The sequence below is a fragment of the Sorex fumeus genome, unplaced genomic scaffold (genome assembly GCF_029834395.1).
Source record: "Sorex fumeus unplaced genomic scaffold, SorFum_2.1 ptg000011l, whole genome shotgun sequence".
Classification (NCBI taxonomy): Eukaryota; Metazoa; Chordata; class Mammalia; order Eulipotyphla; family Soricidae; genus Sorex; species Sorex fumeus.
The window spans coordinates 6,916,202-6,938,346 of NW_026606068.1; the positions used below are offsets into that span (position 1 = coordinate 6,916,202).

At 51.2% G+C, this 22,145-nt stretch overlaps 1 protein-coding gene and 3 pseudogenes across 1 annotated transcript; 2 read left to right on the forward strand and 2 right to left on the reverse strand.

The window, feature by feature from the left end:
- Positions 1–2,534: 2,534 nt before the first annotated feature.
- Positions 2,535–3,411, reverse strand: LOC130020377 (general transcription factor IIE subunit 2-like; annotated as a pseudogene).
- Positions 3,412–6,655: 3,244 nt separating this feature from the next.
- Positions 6,656–14,255, forward strand: LOC130020292 (ubiquitin carboxyl-terminal hydrolase 17-like protein 6; annotated as a pseudogene).
- A 2,088-nt stretch (positions 14,256–16,343) lies between these two features.
- LOC130020315 (SNW domain-containing protein 1-like) lies at positions 16,344–17,931 on the forward strand (annotated as a pseudogene).
- Positions 17,932–19,654: 1,723 nt separating this feature from the next.
- On the reverse strand, positions 19,655–20,029 carry LOC130020317 (transcription initiation factor TFIID subunit 13-like). Its single transcript, XM_056110926.1, has one exon. The coding sequence runs from the start codon at positions 20,027–20,029 to the stop codon at positions 19,655–19,657; it is 375 nt and encodes a 124-aa protein (XP_055966901.1).
- Between the last annotated feature and the right edge of the window lie 2,116 nt (positions 20,030–22,145).

The following is a 22,145-nucleotide window of genomic DNA, read 5'->3' on the forward strand; positions in this document are numbered from 1 at the left end:
GTATTGTGTCAGAAAGGGGCCTGAGCCAGAAACTGGAAGAGACCTGAGTGCCCAAGAACAGATGACTGGTTAAAGAAACTTTGGTACATCTACACAATGGAGTACTTTGTAGCTCTTAGAAAAGATGAAGTCTTGAACTTTACATACAAGTGGTACAATATGGAAAGTATCATGCTAAGCGAAATGAGTCAGAAAGAGAGGGATAGACATAGAAATATTGCATTCATCTGGGGGATATAAAGTAACAAAATATGAGATTAATACCCATGAATAGCTGAGAGCAACACCAGGAGAATTACTCCATAACATAGAGGCCAGCCGGGTATTCTAGGGGAAAGGACAATTCAGATAGAAAAGGGAACACCAAGTGGAGGGTGTTTGGAGGATCCTCCCAGGAGGGGAGATGCAGGTTGAAAGTAGACTGGACTGAACATGTTCGCCACTCAATGCCTCTTTTGCTGATCACAACACCCCAAAAGAGAGAGAGAACAAAAGGGAATGCCCTACCACAGTGGCAGGGGGGGATGGGGGTTGGGGGGATGGGGGGGATGGATATTATCCTGGTGGTGGAAAATGGGCACTGGTGGAGGGATGGGTATTTGATTGTGGTATGACCGAGATCCAAGCACAAAAATTTGTAAATCTATAACTGTACCTCTTGGTGTTTCACTAATAATAAAAAAAAGAAAGAAATACTACTTTATTCCATAACATTCAAAAAAAAAAAGAAAGGGGCCTGAGTTTATTTTTTTGGCATGTGGCTGGCCAGTTTTCTCAACATCACTTGTTGAAGAGGCTTTCCTTGTTCTACTCACATCTTCTGCTCCTTGATCAGATTAGCTGTCTGTATACCTGAGGATCTGGCTCTAAATTTTCGATTCTAACCCACTGATCTGAGTCAGTCCTTTTTTCCTGTACCATGATGTTTTAATTACTAGAGTTGTGTGGGAGAGCTTGAAGATGCCCATCCTCTTGAAAAAAGAACCTCTGACGTTGTGCCTTTGTCTCTCCTGAGGTTGAACATTATGCACTGCAGTGCCATGGGAAGGTTGTCCTTGGCACACACCTCTGTCCCACGGGAGAGCAGGACATCGGAGACTAATTTTATGGAAATTCTGGCCCACTCCTGCCAATGGAAGACTCTGAGGCTACCCCAGGAGCCATGCTGTCTATGGAATGAGTTACTTTGTCACAGATAAGAAGTAACTTGGGAGGGGCCAGATGATTAGACCTCAAGGTCCCCATCACATACCCTGTTGACCTAAGTAGGTGACCTGATTGGTCACCCCCAATCCCTGTTCCCACAGGGCACAGGCAATCAGCATCACGCTGCTGCCCCTTCCCAGGGGTCAGCTGTAGAGAGGCCCTTGGCTGGCTTCCAGGGACACATGATAGAGCCATAACACCGGTCCTCTCGCAGTCCATCGGCTTCTCTTGCTTGGGTTCCAAAGAACCTGAGGGGAGTCATTGCAGCAGTGCTGCTAATCCAGACTCTGCCGGACCTTTCCAGAGCACATACCTAGTTTCTGTTGAGGTAGAGGCGTAAAGAGTAGGTTCTCTAAAGCAAGTTCCATCTAGTCTGCATCACAGATGGGAAGTCGGATGTTCCTCTTTGGAAAAAAGTGGTGTCAGGTCCCTCCCTGGGCACAGGGCCGATGGGTATGGGTGTTTCCAGGTCATGAACCAAGACAGCTTGAGGCTAAGATGGTTCCAGTGACCCTCAGGATGGTCCATGCTTGTGGCAGTCCCATTCCCTCCAAAGAGGTCATCATTTCATTTCTGTTTTGAACTTTTTTAAAATTATATTTTATTTTAATTTTTATTTAATTTTGCCTTTTGGGTCACACCCAGTGATGCTCAGGGGTTCTCCTGGCTCTGTGCTCTTGAATTACTCCTGGCACATCTCGGGGGACTCTATGGGATGCTGGGGATCTAACCCAGGTCTGAAGCAAGCAAGGCAAAAAACACCCTCCCCACTGTGCTGTCACTCCAGCCCCCTGCTTTTGAGACTTTAAGGAGAAAACTATACAATCTCAAGGTCAAGCATACTGTGCAGTGGGACACTGGGCCAATGGGTGACCAGGATTTTCAGGTCTCTGAGGTCCCCTTGGGATCAGAAGCTGGGTGGGTGAGCTGACATCACAGTCTCATGGTCACCCACACACAAAGTCCAGCAAGATGGTTTAAACAGAGAAACTTTTATTCCTAATTGAAAACACGCTACATACTAAGCCAATAGGAAAAAGGATTAGCTATACTCAATTCCCATCCCCTCCCCATGCCCCGTCCACAGGGCTGCGTGGTCAGGCGACCCCTGTAGCTCAGCAGCTTCCCCCAGGAAGTTCCCAAGGTTCAGCGTAGAGGACCAGGTTTCCGGAGCACAGTTGCTTCCCACGGGCTCCTGCCAAGGTTTGACTGTGAGATGCTCCTCTCCTCAGTCGGAGGAAGGTGAGCAGGAATGCGGTCATCTCCAGGTCACAACTCCACCAGGGCTGGTGATTCTCTGGGTGACTCAACTTGCCCACCACCGGCCACTACTTCCAGGGTGCCGAGCTCGAGCACTCCTTCAGCACTCCTGCCAAGTGCTCATTCTACATCTTCCAGCGCTGCTTCTTCTACACAGCGGGCTTTGCCCTTCTCTGGACAGGGGCCACTTTCTTGTGTCCGGAACCCTGCATGGAGGAAACACCCCGATGCCTCAGGTAACTTTGCAATGTTCTCCTCATCCGTGGAATCCACAGGGACACTCCTCCACAGTTTCTGAAACTCCTCATCGATAGACAATTCACAGCTCTTATCGTTGAAGAAAACAATTGTCTTCTTATCAGGTCGGTTGACAAATAGTATCTGGTCCCCTAAGGCCTTGAGAGCCTTCTGGGCCTTGGGCAGTCCTTCCTCTATGTCTTCCAGAAGAATCCCTCCCAAGCCTCGCTGCTCATGCTGCTGTAAGAGCCGGAGCAGGCCCTTCTTACCTTTCAGGCTGTGCTTGGGCTTGAAGGCATACTTCCCGTTGATGGCTTCAATTTTGGGATTCTTGACTAATGCCTCACTCATAAGCCACTGTCTCTGTGTGAGTCCGACATCTAAATGCTGTATTTCATCCAGAATTTCTTCCAAAGTGAGAGGGTGTGTGTCTCCTCTCTGATGCCGTGTTTTCATGTGATTCACGATCTTCGCAAGAAGACCAAACTTATATCCAGAGCTTCCCGACAGAGCTTTCACGTTCAATGATCTGTTACTCTGATCAGAATTTTGTTTAGTGCCTGATGAACCTCCTTCTTCGAGTTTTGCTTTCTTCTTCTTTGGTGATGATGATGATGAGCAGGCAGTCCCTGATCTGTTTTCAACACCAGAAGTGGAAAGAGCTCGTTTTTTGAATAGCTCCCGTTCTCTCGACAGGCTTGGATCCATCATGCTGAGCCAGGAAGCCTCCCTGCCTCAGTGGGCTGCGCTCAGCTGGACAGGCTCCAGGGAAGCTCTTCTAGGTCCTGATGGGGAAGAGCTTTCATGCAAACCTGGAGGGTGGGTGCCAGACAGGGTGTGGCAGGACCTGACGGGGTCACCTGGTGGGGCTAAGGCGGGGCCAGCTAGGTGTCCACACCCTGTCTGTGCCTCCAGGGCATGAAAATAGACACTCCTGCTGTGTGTCCTGGGAGAATCTTGCATGCACATGGCCTGTTAATCTCAGTTTTCAAGGCAGTCCTGAACAATCCCAGACTCCTCTGCAGCTCCCCCTTTCTTTTTTTCTTTTTTTGCTTTCTGTAGGAAGGTGAGGTGGCTTCAGAGTTAGCCAGTTGAGATAAGCTGCTGGTGTCAGCTCCGGGCAGGCGGCCTTGGGCGTGGGGCAACCGTGAGGTGTGGGTTCAGCTGCTACATGAAGCCTCATGAGCTGCGGCTACTCCTGAGGGACCAGCGGCAGCTGCTCTGCTCCAGGCCTGTCTCTGCTGGGGCCCAGGAGTCCCGAGCACCAGGGTTCTGTGGTCAGGGGCTCCGGGCCCAGCTTCCCACGTGGGCGGGCAAGGTAGGAGAAACCCAGGTGGGCCTGGTTGTAGCCTGTTGCTGGGAAAGTAGCAGGAGCTGTGTAAGGGGAAGCTGCGGCCTCACTGTTTGCAAGGGCAGGGGCTGCCAAGATCTATCTCTGATGTTAGTCCTGGCTCTGCAAGGAATCATTCCTCTCTCTCTCTCTCTCTGTCTCTCTCTCTCCCTCTCTCCCTCTGTCCAGTGCACGGCCAGGCCATGAGTTTCCCAGTCCTTGCTGAGGCCCTGGTCTCTTCCTTCGATTCCCTCGATCTGCTTCATGAAATCACCCAGAGAGGGTGAAGTGGACCCTGGGGTCACCTGACTAAAAAGAACAAAGCAGGGAAGCCAGATGTTTCTCCCTGGAAAGAGACTGAGGCCTTCAGAGTCCTCTGGCAGCGGATTGGGTGGGGCTGTCAGGGCAGGGGAGCTGCAGGATCGGCGGTCTGGGAAACAGGGGACCCACTGGTGTCAGTTCCCTCTGGGCTGCAGCCAAGGGGCTACCGTGTGAGTCCGGAGCTGCTGAAACCTCAGAGCTGAGAGGGTGGGGGCTCATGATAGGAATTTCAGAGCTGTTTCTCTGCCCACTTCAGGGCTCAAGGACGGGCCTCAGTTTCTCCTGGCAGGCTTCTGGGGGAAGTTCCATCTCAGCTGACCCCTCTGCATATCCTAAACCTTCCTGCAATACACCCAGCTTCACTTTATTGTGCAAAACTCCTTGGGGCTGGAGAGATAGCACAGCGGGTAGAGCGTTTGCCTTGCACGCGGCCGACCCAGGTTTGATTCCCAGCATCCCATATGGTCCCCTGAGCACCGCCAGGAGTAACTCCTGTGTGCAGAGCCAGGAGTAACCCCTGTGCATCGCCAGGTGTGACCCAAAAGGGAAAATAAACCTCCAGGAAAAACCCCACCTACATCAGGACCAAGCCCCTCGTAGCACAGCAAGACTGTAGCTGGGAGGCGTTTGCCCCATATGCCCAGCCGGGTTGGGTCCCTGTGTCTCCCAAGGTCCTCTGAACCAACAGATCTGTTCCCGAGAAGGAGTCTTCTGGTCCAGAGAGTAAGCAGCGAGGCCAAGAGGGAGCAGTTCAGTTTGAAAAAGATCCTTTTGGCTTAGACAAGTTTCTGGAAGAAGCCAATCAGCACGGTGCCTCTAAAAGACCTTCAGATAGCAGCCGCCCCAAGGAATGTGAGCATGAGGGCAAGAAGAGAAGAAGGGAATAGAGGCGCCTCTCTGGGAGCATGAACTGTGTGACTCAGTGATCGCACCCAGGTCAAACTTGATCTGCAGCAACCAGAATGAACGTGAAATCTGGAGGGTCAGAACCCAGGGCTCCTTTTTATTTAGAGAAATGGGGGGGTGCAAACTCTACTGCCGTGGGGGTCCCCTACCACACCGCCCTGCGACATGGCAGAGGAAAGGAATGTGGCTTGTGTGTAATTTCCTTTCCTATTGGTTTAGTGCGTTTTCAGTGAGGATTAAAGGTTTCTGTGTTTAAAACATCCGGCTGCGATTTGTGTGTTGTGTGACCATCAGACTGAGACATCAGCTCACCCGCCCATCTTCTGATCCCAAGGGGAACTGAGAGATCTGAAAATCCTGGTGGCCAGTGGTCACCGGCATTCCCCCTTCAGCCAGGTAACCCCATTGACTGCCTCAGTAAGGGTCCAGATTTCAGAACAGCAACAGGAAGTTGCCAACAGCTGCTTGTTTCCACAATCCAAATTCGCTGCCATACTCCTGTCCTGACTCCAACGTCTCAGGACGGACCTCACCAAGGTAAGATCTGCTGAAAATGCTGGTATGTGGGTTTTGTGACTAAAATCTCCTGGCATTCATGGAGTTGAGATGGGCTACCCTGCTGAATTCCTAATACACACGGAAGCACTGGCCGTCACCCCTGGAACCAACTCCACAGCACCCTGTAAGCGCTAGTCCGGCCTTGCTTCAGGGACCCCTAAATAAATCTTGAAAGGGATCAAAAACCGCAGAAAGGCTTGGACCCATGCATGGCTGAACACACTGGGTAAATTGGAGAGTTGGCCTGTGTCCTCCCAAGCACAACCCCTAGCAGCCACGTGCTTCCACAATCCAAAATCGCCACCATCCCCTCAGCCTGACTCTATCGTCTCAGGATGACCGAACCAAGATACCACTTGATCACTTGATCAACAGACATCCTGTTACTCATGCATTTGCTCGAGCAGGTGCCAGTAATGTCTCCATTCATCCCAGTCGCATGCTAGTGAAGACTGAGGAGGTGCCACGCCAGTCTGAAGGGCCTCTGGAGACACAGCACCCCAGGGGTCCAGTGGCCTTAGGGCCTCCGTAACTGGCCAAGCCCAGTGCTTGCCACACCCTGCTGTGGCCAGCCTCTTAGGGGTCATGTGATCACAGGGCGTGGTCACACACACTACTCTCCCCTCAACCGGATTGGACAAGTTGCAGATTGGTGGGCAGAGCCTGTGCCTGGGCGGGGCTGCATCTACGTATTTAGGGACTCGCCTGCCAGGGGGCTGAGCTTCTTTCCAGACCTCTGCCAAGGGAAGTCATCGTTCCTACGCAGTCTTCATCGCCGAGTTCTGGAGGCACAGAGGCCCCTTCTCTGCACTGGGCAGCTTCCACTCAAGCCAAGAGATGGCACAAGCCGCATCCTGGAGCAGCAAGAAGAACGCTGGGGTCTGCAGCGACGCACTCCTGACTGAAGCCGCCCCACACTTGTGGCCCACGACTTCCCAGGTGGGTCTGGCTCCGCAGGGCCAGGGGTGGGCTGGCGCCAAGGCTCTCCCTCCCGAGAGGAAGACAGGATGTGCGGTGGGAGCCGGGCTGCGGAACGTCGGGAACAGCTGCTACGTGAACGCTGCCCTGCAGTGTCTGACCTACACTCCGGCCCTGGCCAGCTGGGCAGCGTCCGGACTTCATCGTGGCGCCCACGGCCAGCGGCCCTGCTGCAGGGCATGCGGGGTGCGGAAGCACATCAGCCGGGCCCTGCGGTGCCCCGGGGAGGTCCTCACACCGTGCCCATCGCTGCTGGCCGGATTCCACAGGCAGCGGCAGGAAGATGCGCACGAGTTCCTCATGTCCACGCTGGACGCCATGCAGCAAAGCTGCCCACAGGGCGGTGGGAAGAGGCCAGCCGACATCCCGGGCATCTTTGGAGGCCTCTGGCGGTCCCAGGTGCAGTGTCTGCGCTGCCTGGCCATCTCCTACACCTTTGAGCCTTACCTGGACGTGGCGCTGGACGTGGGAGCGGCTCCGAGCGTGGCCCAAGCCCTGCGAGAGTTGGTGAAACCCGAGCGACTGGAGGGGCCTGACGCCTACCTGTGCGGCAGCTGCGGCCAGAAGACGCCCGCCACCAAGACGCTGACCCTGCACGCGGCCTCGCGGGTCCTGATGCTGGTGCTGAAAAGGTTCTGCCAGGACGGCGGCGCCAAGCTGGCTGGCCACGTAAGCTTCCCCGAGTGCCTGGACGTGGGAGGCTGCACGTCGGAGCCCCAGGAGGGGCATCTCGTCTACCTGCTCTACGCCGTCCTGGTGCACACCGGCTGGACCTCTCTCGGTGGCCACTACCTGTGCTACATCAGAGCGGCAGACGGCCAGTGGTACCAGATGGACGACGCCAAGGTCAGTGCCTGCGACGTTTCCCACGTCCTCAGCCAGCAGGCCTATGTCCTGTTCTACACACAGAAGGCTGAGTGGGACAGAGGCGGTGGCCACGGGGGCTGGGCCGGGCCGGAGGGGCCAGGCTGCGTGTCTTCAGCGATCCCCGGGGACCTGCCGGGCCAGCCTGCCTGCGAACTCGAGCCCTCGGTGTTTGGGCACCCCGAGCTTGGCGAGGACTCTCCTGGCATCAGCCTGCACTGCTGGAGGCGGCTCCAGGAGCAGAGCCGGCCCAAGCCGCCGCCCAACCTCAGGAAGACGGACGCCACCCTGCCCGCCAACGCCGTGATCATCCACGGCTCCAGACACGGGCATGGGGCACCCCGGGAGCAGCCTGCACCCCCGAAAGCTGCCCCAGAAACGTGTGCCACGGCCGCCAAGAGTAAGGGCAGGAAAGGCCAGAAAAGCCAGCGGGTCCTGCACAGCCTTCAGCTGCCACGGGGGCCCCGTCTCTGACAGCCCAGCAGCGCCAGAACCAGCCTGGCCCCAAGTGTCTGCGCTCTGCTGCCTGCGGGACGTTTTTCCTGTGACCCAGAGATGGCTGGACGCTTCTCTCTCCTTTGACTTTACCAGGACAACCAAATATAAGACCTGGTGTGGGGACCCGGATTCCAGCACTCAGAGTTGTGCTCAGGGGGAGCCTTGCGGGCTGCACCATCTTTCTGGTGGTTTATAGCACTATACAAGTTGTTTGTTATATTATATATTTGATTTACAACTTTTGTGTGATGCTAGACATTTTGATAAAAATGATTTTTATTTAAAAGTACTGGTGTAATTCTTTTGTTTGTTTGTTTGTTTGTTTTGTCATGTTGGGGCAACATCCAGCAGTGCTCACAACTTCCACCTTACTCTGTGCTCAGGGACCTCTCAGTCCAAGATGGTATTATTCAGAGACTAAACTGGGGTGGACAGTGTGCAAAGTGAGTTCTTTTTGTTCCAGCATCAATTGCAAACAAATTCATGTAATCCGCAAAGCCCACCATATCCCCCTCGCCATTTGACCAAATATCTGTAGTGCCGATGTTCCGAAATATGGAATCTTAAATTTTCTAAGATTTTCAACTCCCAAATACTAGCAGCACAGCATTAACAGTTTCTCTGTGTTTAAGCAAAAAGCACTGGTCTGTAGTAAGATCTGAAAAGCCTCTATGGGAAGGAGAAATGCAAATAATTCAGTTCCCAGTCTAGAGTCTCCAGAAGGTTTTGACTTAGTAACTACTACAGGGAAAGGTGAGAGATCAACTCAAGGCATTAGGGGTCCTCACCAGAGCACTGTAAGCTTCTCTGGGAGGAGGTAAAGGGGCAATTCACTGAAGCCTAACACACTTTGGTTAGTATCCAACAGCCCGGGAACCTCGGTCGCTTGGGAATTCGGGATAGAGTAGGTGGCTCGAGGTCTGTCTCCTCTGGGGTCCCACTTTTCCCTGGATTTGGGTCCTTTCGGCTGCCCTGCTCCTCTGTCACAGTGCACAAAGGAGAGAAGAAGTGGCCTGAATGCAGCCTCAGGTTCCCCCCGGCAGGACAGGTGCAGCTGGGGATTAATCTCATGAGTAGGCAGTGGCCACATGCCCCAGTTCCTAGCTGATTTTCTTGGCATCCTTTTGGACCATACATGGCCTTGGTCAGGGATCACTCCTGGCAGGGTTTGAGGAACCTATGGGTGCCTGGATCTGTTGGGACATGTACCCGTGTTGGTGCTCACAGCTGACTTGGCCCTGGCCCAGCTGGGTGTTCCTGAGTGTGGGGGCCGAGGGAGCCAGTCAGAGAAGGGGAGGTCTCTTCCTGGGGCTGCCGGCCCTGCCCCCACTCTTCAGAGCCTTCCGAAGCACCGATGATGTTTTCTTATTTTATACCCAACCCTCTATTTCCAACAATCACTTATCGAAAAGTGACTGTTTCTATATAAAGTGACGTCTTTCCTGCTGTGTGGACAGGGAATGGGCCCCTGGGAATGTTCTTTCGGGAAATAATAAAAATTTCAGATTCCTCCTTCTTAAGTCGCCAAAGGCAAGAAGATCACGTTCTTTTCATTATTTTATTTATATAAATGCAGAGGGCTGGAGTGATAGCACAGCGGTAGGGCGTTTGCCTTGCACGCAGCCAACATGGCCGACCCGAGTTCGATTCCTCCGCCCCTCTCGGACAGCCCGGCAAGCTACCGAGAGTATCTCGCCCGCATGGCAGAGCCTGGCAAGCTCCCCGTGGCGTATTCGAGATGCCAGACACAGTAACAACAAAGTCTCCGATGGAGACGTTACTGGGCCCGCTCGAGCAAATCGAGCATATAAATGGAGAAAAAAGGCACATAACCCTTGATAAAATTCTGGAAAACACTTGTATTATAAAAACTTTTTAATATTAAAATCAATAGATTAGTATTAAAATCAACATTGAAGTCAATATATCTATCAAACCAATTTATCGTTCTCAGTTCTAAAAGCTGGGCCTAAGCTGTTGTGGCCGGCTGAGGGCACTGAGGCCAGAGCTTTCATGGGCTGGTCAAAACAGTGTTGGTGTGGCCAGCCGGTGTCTGCTTCTCCCGCCCTTTCCTTTAGACTCTCATACCCGAATCCTGTTGCTGCCCTGCTTTGCCTCCTTCTTTCGGCTCGTTTCTAGGACCCCATGAGGACCCTGTGAGTGACACTGCTACCCGCCCGTGGGAAAGACAGTGCCAGGGGCATCTCTCAGATAGACTCTCACCCAAAGGGGCTTCGGGAAGGATCTGTGTCTCGGGGGAGACTGAGTCAGAGGATGGTGATGCTTCTGATCTCCGGGGCCCCTGTTGGCTGGCACCACGGCTGTGGTGGCGGATTTCAGCCCTGAGAGCCCAGGCATGCTCCGGTCCCGGGTGCAGCCTGCTCCCGGCACATTAATAGCAAACACTGTGCAGGTGGTGGAGCCATACGAGGCATCTCTCCAACCCAATCATTAGCACTCTAGAAATTGACATTTGAAATTGCGGCCGTGTGAGCTATCATGATATTTATAATGAGCAATCAAAAATAAATGACCTAGCATCTGCCCCTAAATAAATCTTGAAAGAGATCAAAAGCAGCAGAAAAGCTTGGACCCATGCTTGGCTGAACAGACTGGGTAAAAGGAGGGGATAGGTTGGCCTGTGTCCTCCCAAGCAGAGCTCCCAGCAGACACTTGCTTCAACAATCCAAAATTGCCACCATACTCTCAGCCTGACTCTGCCGTCTCAGGATGACCTCACCAAGATATAATCTGCTGAAAATTTTGTTATGTGGATCTTAGCACATCAAGAGCCCTGCCCCAGAGAGAGCAACACGTCCCAGAAGACACCACAGCGCGAGAGATCTCTCCGGGCCCACTACCAGGCCAGTTTCACCAGGGCACCCTAGATGGAGCATGTGTGCTCTCCCCACCTACTCCAGATGGAATCCCGGTGACCAAGAGCTTTCCCAAGTAAATCCCAGTTATGCGGGTTTCAGGACTGAATCTCCAGGCCACATGGCAGCAAGGACCTGAGCTGTCCCTCCCTGGCCCCTGCCCACCCAGAAGACTGGCTGTCACACCCACAATTTGCCTCTGGTACCATCTTAGCGCACTAACAGCCCTCGCCCAGAGACTTCCAGTTGAATACCAAAATGGATTAGTGCCATATGAGACGTCTCTGGAATCCAATCATTAGCACTCTAGAAATTGACATTTGCAATTGCGGCCGTGTGAGCTCTCATGATATTTAAAATGAGCAATCAAAAATAAATGACCTAGCATCTGCCCCTAACAGGTAGGCCTGAATGGTGGTTGAAAATTTCGAGCAGAACATAATTCACATAATTAGAGAGACAGTATGGGGAAAATTGTCTGCCATTGATGCAGGGTGAGAACTGGGATGTGGGTGGTAGAAAATGAGCACTGGTGGAGGGATGGGTGTTCCATCATTGTATGGCTGAATCTCAAACATGAAAGCTTTGTAACTTTATCTCACCGTGATAAAATTGAAAAAAAGTAATGCAGTGTGGGAAGCTGGCCCTTTAATTGACCAAGGGCCTACGTGCCTTTGCTATGTATGGTTATCTTGGCCTATGTGATCCTGAACAAGTGGGTCCTGACTTGTGTAAATCTGGTACTGCGTCTGCTCTGAGCACAGCCTATGCATATCCTGAGCTATGTATGGTTATCTAAAAGAAAACATTTGTCACAGCTAGCCCAAGAATAAGAAGTAACTGACACTGACTAACCAAGCATATCAAACATGTAGACTTTGTAACTCTCCTAACCATATATGATATGACCAAGTGATGTAATTGCCTTCTGTGATGTAAGCATAGTTTCCTGCTTCGCAAGGTATATAATACCCCTGCTGCCCTGAATAAAGTCCTGTCCTGTCCTATCCTGTCTGCTGTCCTGTCTGCTCTGTCCTGTTCCTTTTTCTCTGCTTCGAAACTGCATTATGTCTCTTGTGTCTTGTGTTCATTCGGTCAGTCCCTCCCTGCACCTACGGAGCCTAGGGCCACCTCCGCGGGCCGGAGAGTGGTCTGGAGGGGCCCCCCCGCAATGTGGAGTTCATGCCCAATTCAATCAGCTGAACCAATGGCTGAACAAATAACAGTACTCCTACATTATTTATCACTGCATCACTGTCATCCCATTGTTCATCAATTTACTCGAGAAGGCACCAGTAACACCTCTATTCCTCCAAGCCCTGAGATTTTAGCAGCTTCTTCTTACTGGTCTTTTCCAACGACTGGAGGCTCTTACAGGGTCCAGGGCATGAGACCTATTGTCGTTACTGTTTTTGGCATATCAATACGCCATGGGGACCTTGCCAGGCTCTGCCTGGGAGGGCAGGATATTCTTCGTAGCTTTTCAGGCTCTCTGAGAGGCATATATTTATATTTCTCTCTATGATTTATTATTTATTAACAAATAAATATTTATTAATTATTAATATTATTTATTAATAGTGGGCTGGAGCAATAGCACAGTGGGTAGGGTATTTTTCTTGCATGCAGCCAACATGGCTGACCCGAATTTGATTTCTTAGCCCCTCTCGAAGAGCCCGGCAAGTTACCAAGTGTATCTTGCCCACACAGCAAAGCCTGGCCAGCTACCCGTGACGTATTCGATATGCCAAACACAGGAACAAGTCTCACAAATGTTACTGGGCCTGCTCGAGCAAATTGATGAACAACGGGAGAACAGTGACAGTGACATTTTTAATAGTAATATTATATATTATATATTCATTATTATTTATATTACTGGAAATTATTGTTTAACTATTGCCTGATCACTGTTACCCTAAGACACTTGCCAAAACACCTTTCTTTGGTAACTAGGATTTTTCTGAAACAATAAGGCATGTGCTGCTTATGTGATTAAACCCTATTTAATTGGAATTTGGGTCGCTATCAAGAGACCACTCTGTGGGTGAGAGAGGTGACACAGTATACCTGAATGGAAGTCCTTTTGCCTTTGCATTGTCGTGTGTTTGCCTCTGTCTGTTTTTTCATTTGAGAATCTGTACACCAGGGTATCATAGCATTTGAGTCCCAGATTCCCCACAGAGACACAGGCCCTCCTTCACTCTACCCCTCTGGGCGAGAATCTGAGAGATGCCCCTACCACTGCCTTTCCAACAGCAGGCAGCAGTGTCACTCAAACGGTCCTCACGGTGTCCTATAAATGAGCCCATGGTAGGAGGCAGAGCAGGGCAGGCACAAGGAAGATGGTTGCAGACAGAAAGATCTGAGGGTGCCTCACATCTCTTCTGGGTTACCCACGTGTCTCCCCTTACCTCACTGTAGAAAGGGGGAGCTACAGAAGAGTCTGGGATTATTCAGGACCATCCTGAGGAGTGAGTTTAACAAGCCATGGGTGTGCAAGGCTCTCCCAGGACCCACAGTAGGAATCGCTTTTTTTCATTCCCTGGAGGGACAGACAGGGTGTAGACACAAGGATGGCCCCACCCTAGCCCTACCTAGTGACCCAGACAGGTCCTGCCACACCCTGTCTGGCACCCACCCTCCCGGCTTGCATAAAAGCTCTTCCCCTCCAGAGGTGGAAGAGCATTGCTCTGAGACCTTTCCTCTGAGAGCGTCCCTCTGAGCGTGTTCCTCTGAGCAACCAGTTTGGCCCCTCGGTCCTCTTCAACCTCTCCAATTCCTCATCCATATAACCGGAACCAGCCAGCACCCCTCCACAAGGCTCCATGGCCAATAGTACTACAGAAGGAAAGCTACCAGGTACTCCTGGGACAGGAGGGAGACTAAACCCTGGAAACAGCCAGGTATTGACCAAGAAGTTACAGGACTTAGTAAGAGAAGTGGATCCCAATGTGGAATTAGACGAAGGTGTGGAAGAGATGCTGCTGCAGATTGCGGATGACTTTATCGAGAGTGTGGCGACAGCCGCCTGCCAACTTGCTCGGCATCGCACGTCCAGCACTCTGGAGGTAAAGGATGTCCAGCTTCATCTAGAGCGCCGGTGGAACATGTGGATCCCAGGATTTGGCACTGAAGAAAGCCGACCCCACAAAAAAGCTTGTACCGCAGAAGCTCACAAACAGAGAATGGCCTTGATCCAGAAAACAGCCAAGAAATAACACATGGAAAGTCAGGGAATGGACGACAATATTTGGAGAGACTTGAGCTGAAACTTCGGCCATCTTATCCTTTGGTTTGCTTTTCCAGAATAAAGAAATTACTAATTGAAAAAAAAACCAAAACCGTTCTTCCCCGAGTCCCGAGATCGGGAACTCTAGGCTCACCCAGTTTCCTGCCTCAGGGTTCAGACACCATGTGCCCCAATGCAGCGTGGAGTCAAGACAGCACCCAGAATCCAAGTTCTTCCAGCAGAAAGCAGCGGGGTGCGAGCTTCTTTGGGATGGCCATCTGCCTAGAAGCAGAAAGGACTGACAGGTGCTGCTAGCTCTTCTCCCAGCCAGGGATCATGGGAAGTCTCTGCATCTGCTCCTTGATTCGCTCTAATCGTTCTTCCCTTAGGCCTGGACGCTGTGTTGTGGAATGACTCCATCCATGCCCGTGGTGACCCCGTCTTTGAAGGTGCTCAGTGAGGGTTGGACTCCTCTTGTGAAGGCCACAGAAACGCACTTTCCCCTACACTCAAGAACGCCCAGCTGGGCCAGGGTCAAGTCAGCTGTGAGCACCAACACGGGTTCATGTCCCAACAGATCCAGGCACCCACAGGTCCCTCAAACCCTGCCAGGAGCGATCCCTGAGCAAGGCCAGGTCCAAAAGGATGCCAAGAAAATCAGCTAGGAACTGGGGCATGTGGCCACTGCCTACTCATGAGATTAATCCCCAGCTGCACCTGTCCTGCTGGGGGGAACCTGAGGCTTCATTCAGGCCACTTCTACTCTCCTTTGTGCACTGTGACAGAGGAGCAAGGCAGCCGAAAGGACCCAAATCCAGGGAAAAGTGGGACCCCAGAGGAGACAGACCTCCAGCCACCTTCTCTGTCCCGAGTTCCCAAGCGGCAGAGGCTCCCAGGCTGTTGGATATTAACCAAAGTGTGTCAGGTTTTAGTGAATTGCCCCTTGACCTCCTCCCAGAGAAGCTTACAGTGCTCTGGTGAGCACCCCTAATGCCTTGAGTTGATCTCTCCCCTTTCCCTGTAGTACTTACTAAGTCAAATCCTTCTGGAGACTCTAGACTGGGAAGTGAACTATTTGCATTTCTCCTTCCCATAGAGACTTTTCAGATCTTACTACAGAGCAGTGCTCTTTGCTTAAACACAGAGAGACTGTTAATGCTGTGCTGCTGGTATTTGGGAGTTGGTTGGCTCTGAGATAGATCTTGGCCATCGTTATAATTCTGTGACTCAGGGCTTTGTTTCTGTAGTTAATAAAACACCACACAAATATAGGTCTTCTGTTGGACTGGGATGGACCCAGGGCGAGTAGTGAAGCGACCAGGGCATCAAAATGGGACAATCCAGAAAGCCTAAAAGCACGAACTGATGCAAACCATTGTGACTTAAGAGACAGGAGCCCCGTGGGAAAGGAAGGACTAAACTAGGCCTGAGGAGCTACCTGGATTTTCCGAGAAGCCCAGCAGCCTTGCCCATGAAGCCCAGAGAAATAAGTTTTGGAATCAGTATTTTTCCCTGTGTTTCTCCAAATACCTGCAAGTTTTAAATAAACGTAAGTGGTTCAATGTACTAGTAGCTGGGAAAAGGGAAAAGCAATGGAATACCTGTACCTCCAGGAAGCAGAGCGGCTCCTTGAGTTGATTGCCCCAAGGGAATTATCTCTGCAGAAAACTTGACCCATTTACCTCTAAATGATCAGCCACACCTACGTGCATCTGATACCTGAACTCTTAGATGTTCTATGCGTGTGCCAGCAGCTCTGCCTAAACGGGCCTCTTTGACCATCAGTCTGTGGCCCCCTTCCCTCTGCTGGGGAGGTGGTCCTGGGCCTCCGAATGCATACATCGCCCGCCTATAGTTTGTTTGATCTCTCACAGGGCAACTTCACTGGAGGTCTGAGCCCACACCGGGGGGATGATTCAGAGGTACGCGGGTGCTGGGGCAGGGAGGAACCACAGATTGGTAAAGGCCACGGACGGTTCCTGCCCTTTGGTGCTGCCGCCTGTGGAGGCCCAGGCATGAGAACCCCAGAAGGGCAGGGTGCAGAGACAAGGGTCAGCCGCAATTCTTGCCAGAGAAGATGGCCCTCAGCAGCCTTTTACCTGCCCCAACTCAGCTAGCTCAAGACAGCCTGAGACTGAGGAAAAGGCAAGATCCCAAATGTCCCCACAAACCTCACCGGTTTCCTCTGAAGAGAGCCTCCAGCATAGAGGTACAGGAAGTTTGGATACCTCGCTTATTAGTGGAGTTTGGAGATGGAGGTGCTTTTCCAGAGATCCACGTGGCCCAGGGTCCACTGCCTATGGGACCGAAGAAAAAATGTCAAATGCACTGGCCATTCAGGTGGACACTGAAGGAAATATCAAGTATGATGCAATTGCTCGACAAGGACAGCCCAAAGACAAGGTCATTTACAGCAAGTACCGTGACCTGGTGCCCAAAGAAGCCTCGAAGGCAGATGACCTCCAGAGACTTGATGAAGAAGCCATTCGAGAGGTAACAGAAAAGACCAGATGAGCCTTTGAGAGGTCTGTGTCTCAGAAGCTGGCTGCCTCCATGCCTCCCTGAGCGGCTGAAAAGCGGCTCTTGATAAGTATATCCGATACACTCCAGCTCAGCAAAGAGCGACTTTCAACTCTGGAGACAAACTGAGGATTATTCAGGTGTCGGAAATGCAGAAAGATCCCATGGAGCCTACGAGATTCAAAACAAAGAAGAAAACTCCTTGGGGACCACCTTCTCGTCCTGCACCCATCATGCATTCTCCCAGCCGGAAGATGACTGTGAAGGAGCAACAAGCATGGAAGATTCCTCCTTGTATCTCCAAATGGAAGAAAGCGAGGGGTTACACAGTTCCCTTAGACAAACACCTGGCTGACATTGGAAGGTCAGTGCACACCGTGCAAATCAATGAGAACTTTGCCAGGCTGGCAGAAGCGCTGTACATCGCCAACCGGAAGGCTCGTGAAGCTGTGGAAATGCATGCTCAGGTACAGAGAAAGATGGCACCGAGAGAAAAGAAGAAATGTGAAGAGTCGCTCAGAGAAATGGCCCAGAGAGCCAGGGGCAGGAGAGCTGGTCTCAAAACCCATGTTCTGAAAGAGGATGTAGACACACACAAGAGAGATGAAATCCGGCAGAACAGGAAGACAGAGAGACGGCTTGACCTCAATCTTTCCAGGGCAGCACCCGAGAAAAAATGGCCTAAATTTCATGAGAACTCGGTTACCAGTGAAGTGACTGCACGTGGTGTGGCCAACCCTCGGCCTTCCGATGGTGTTCAGAGGCTCCTGAACCAAACATAGGGGATGGACAGCGGTTTTGCAGAGAGAGAAGATGAAATATACAAAGTTCATGACCAAGCATGGAGAGGTGGCACAGATAGGGCGCCTGACATTTACAGGCCCAGGAAAAATTCAGACAAGAATACGGATGGTGGTGACCTCGAACCCAGAAGAAAGATCCACAGATCTGTTCTCGATAAGGTGTTTTCTGGTTCAGATCATAGGTAGCGAGGCCTAGAGGTACCAGTTCAGTATGTAGAGGATCCTTTTGGCTTGGACATGTTTCTGGAAGAAGTCAAACAGCTCGGTGCCTCTAATAGACTTTCAAATAGCAGTCGACCCAAGGAACATGAGCATGAGGGCAAGAAAGGAAGAAGGGAATAGAGGCGCCTCTCTGGGGGGAATAACTGTGTGACTCAGTGAAGGGACGCAGGTCCCGTAGGGCCACACTTGATCTGGGAGCAACCGGAATAAAAACCAAATCTGCAGTGTCAGAACCCAGGGCTCCTTTTTATTTCGAGAAATAGGGGGTGGCAAACTCTACTGCCACGGTGGTCCCCTACCACACATCCCTGCGACATGGCATGGGGAGGGAATGTGGCCTGTGTGTAATCTCCTTTCCTATTAGTTCAGTGTGTTTTCAACGAAGAATAAAGTTTTCTCTGTTTAAACCATCCTGCTGGTCTTGTGAGGTGTGTGTTTTGGTGATAGGGCGACTCCAGCCATGGTTGTGGGGAGCCTCAGCTCCAGCCAGAGGCAGAACCATCATATGCTCCACCCCGGACCAGTTCCGTCTGTCCAGACCGCCCACAAGCTCTCAGAACTTTTGAGACCACACTCAGATTTGGCACTTATTCTGGGTTTCTCCCGATCCCTTCCTCTGTGTCACAGGTTTTCGGGGTCTCAGGCGAACACCTGCCCCCCACCTGAGCCTGTGGCAGCAAACAAAATAGCAGCAGCTGAGGAGATGCAGGGGCTGGAACATGCATCCTGTGTCACTGGCACTAGAATGTGGATAAACGTTTGCATATTTGAAAAAGTAAAAACTCGAATTCAGATGCCTGGGGGCAGAGATGACGCTGTTCCTGAGTTTATCAGAGGGTCAGGGTCTATGGGGAAGAAAGCCGAGAAGCTGATGGCCAGTGAGGAGGGGCTGTGGGCCCTGCCCAGCCTGTGTTCCTCATCATTTTGGCCAGTGAGCTTGCAGGATTGTGGAGAGCCAGGCCTGCTCCTGAGTGTTCCCTCTGGGCTCCTGTGTCAGGGTCTGTCCTGGTGCCCATCCCAGCCCCTTGCCGTCTCGGTATCTGCCTGCCTGGGGAGGGGTAGGAACAGTGTCCCTTCCAGGGTGCATGGTGTGCTGAACGCTGGCCACAATCCCTGCTGTGGGCATGTAGGAACAGAAACCCCCTCAAGTCTGGGTGCTGGGTGGCCTCCAGGGCGGGGAGCTGGGGTTTGGGAAGGATGAGAGCCAGGAGAGAACCCAGACTGGCTGCCCCACAAAGCAATGGACTTCTGGGGACAAATAACACTCAGATTTCTTAATCTAGAGACCACATTTCCTTGACATACATGCTTTGAGCTCCTCAGAGAGGAGAAACTGAGGCACTACTCAGATGTAGACATCCCCAGGTGCAGCCAAAGGATGGAGGGCCCCTCAGAAAGTGGGGAGCCACAGGAGACTTTGAGAGGATTTAGAGAGCAAAGTGAGGCATGAGATTATGCATAGTCTCCTGCATGCAAGGTTTTCTTTCTTTTATTTTTTAAAATTTTATTCCCACTCTTTTTTTTAATTGATTTCCCAAGAGGTACAATGACAAAGTTTCCTCAATCATGAAAGCTTTGTAACTATCATGGTGAATTAATAAAAAATTTAAAAATATATTTCAATTTACACATCGCTATAACTGCCACGAAATTCAAGTCCAGGTGTCTAAAGACTGGAAATTCAAGGTTTGCTTATCATTGTACAATTGAAGACTGAAAATCAAGGTTAAAAATGCTTCTCTTCAAATTTCATTTTCGTAACTCGATACCAAGAACTTCCTAGAGAGAATGCAGTGAGCTGTGGCTTCCCTAGAGATAATGCAGTGTCTGATAGGACAAGGTGTTACGATGCATAGTTTGCTTCATCAAATGCTTTTCTAGCGCGTTTTATTTCTTCATTCGCATCAAGCAAGTCTTTCACCCTAGCAAACTTCCTCGGGTCCTTGCGAACCAAGAAGACAATATCTTCCACTTGGACGCGGCCTTGCACGCCGATGGACATTGCTCTGTGCGTCATTTCCGTGATGAATTCTACGACGATGTCTTCGAGAATTTCCACTGATTCTGTATAAGGATTCTGGTCATCCCCAAACGCGTACATCAGGCATCGTAATTCTTTGGAAAACAGTCCCTTTCTGCGAGCCTGCCCACCTTCAGCACCTCTTCCAGTTTCTTCGTTTTCTTCCCATAGAGTGAGGGCTTCCTCCTGCTGGGCCATAGCAGCTGCCCACCCACCTGGGTGTCAGGGCCTCAGAGTCGCTGCTTCCACTCCTTCTGCCCTCTCGCTTCCTGGAGAAGATCTTTTTGGTTGTTTTTTGGGCGGTACCTGGCAGTGCTCTGGTACACTCAGGAAGATGCTTCCAGCTCTCTTCTTCCCTGGGGACACCAGCTGTGGAAAGGTCCTGGGCAGAGCCTTTGAGTCTTGGCTTCCGAAGGGATGCAGGAACCACCAGGCCTCACTTGGATGCTCTTCTTGTGCTCAGAGGGATGCGATCATAGGGATGCTCTCTGAGGGATGCTCTTCCAGTTTTGATGGGGAAGAGCTTTTATGCAAGCCTGGAGGGTGGGTGCCAGACAGGGTGTGGCAGGACCTGCCTGGGTCACCTGGTGGGGCTAGGGCAGGGCCAGCTTTGTGTCCACACCCTGTCTGTGCCTCCAGGGAATGAAAAACTTCGACTCCTGCTGTGTGTCCTGGGAGAGACTTGCATGCTCACGGCCTGGTAATCTCACATGCCAGGACAGTCCTGAACAATCCCAGTCTCCTCTGCAGCTTCCCCTTTCTGCAGGGAGGTGGGATGTGGGGAGAGGCAAGTGACCCTGAAGAGATGTGAGAGACCCTCAGCTATTTCCTAGACCATTGTTGGAAGAGACCCAGGGCTGGGTGGGTATCCCCTCTGCTCTTTGTCACACTGTCTCTGTATGAGGGTCCCTCTGAGCAATGGTGCCCATGGTCCGGGCACAGAGAGGGACTCTGTCCCTCACATGCACATGCACATGCCCAAAAACCCAGCACAAGCTGTGGGAGTAGTTAGCACCTGACCAGACCAGGAGAGTCACACCACCACATACACACACATACATACAAACAAGAACACACACACACAGAGGAGTGATTCTTTGCAGATCCAGGACTAATCTCTGATATACATCTTGGGCATCCCCTGCTCTTGCAGACAGTTAGCAGGGCCAAAGCTTCCCCTGTAGACTGGGAACTGAATTATATGCTTTTCTCTTTCCCCTAGGGCCTTTTCAGAGTTTACTACAGAGCAGTGATCTTTGCTCAGTAAAGACAGAGAGACCATTAATGCTGTGCTACTTGTGTTTGGGAGTTGATTGGCTCTGAGATAGATCTTGGGCATCGATATAATTCCTTGACTCAGGCCTTGGTTTCTGTAGTTCGTAACACCACACAAATAGAGGTCTGCTGTGGGACTGGGTCGGACCCAAGGCGAGCAGTGAAACTATCGAGGTATCGCTTTGGCACAATTCAGAAAACATAAAAACACCATCTGGTGCAAACCATTGTGACTTAAGAGACAGGAGCCCCGTGGGAAAGGAAGGACTAAACTAGGCCTGAGGAGCTACTTGGATTTACCGTAGAAGCCCAGTAGCCTTGTCCATGGAGCCCAGAGTACTAAGTTTTGGAATCAGTATCTTTTACTGTGTTTCTCCAAATACCTGCAAGTATTAAGTAAATTTTCCAAGATTACCTCACCATATTTGATAGGGTTCAAATATGGTTTGAACCATGTGAACATCTGCAAGGGCGATTAGAGGCCACCCTAAAAGCCTCTATCACTCTCGGATAGCCTGACAACTGCCGAGAATATCCTGCCCGCATGGGAGAGTCTGGCAAGCTTTCCATGGCATATTTGATATGCCAAAACTAGTAAATACAACGGGTCTCATTCCCCTGACCCTGAAAGAGCCACCAATATGGTAGTGTAGGAAGGATGAGGATGGAGAGGCTGATAAAATCTCAAGGCCAAAGTAGGCTGGCAAAACAAGGACAAAAAAGGCTATCTGTACTTTCAATGCACGTATGCTGGCATTGGATGCATCCATCGAGGACCTGATGGTATAAGCATGAAAGATCAAGTGCATCATTGGTCTGCCCGAGATTAGAAGGCATCAATCACATCACGCCTTTTTCGACATTGGAGAAGTAACTGTTCCTCAGATCATGGACAGAATATGTGTTGGTGGTGTCAGTGTCCTTGTCAACATGAACTTGACCATGAGTATTGATTCATTCGAATGCCTAACAACCTGAATCAGACGATTACCCTTGAATAGATGTGGCTCACTGCCGGCAGTTTCTATCTTCGTTGTCA

What these genes read in the sequence shown, in the direction of transcription:
- LOC130020317 (XM_056110926.1), bottom strand. Translation starts at nt 20,029, where the DNA reads ATGGCCCAGCAGGAGGAAGCCCTCACTCTATGGGAAGAAAACGAAGAA.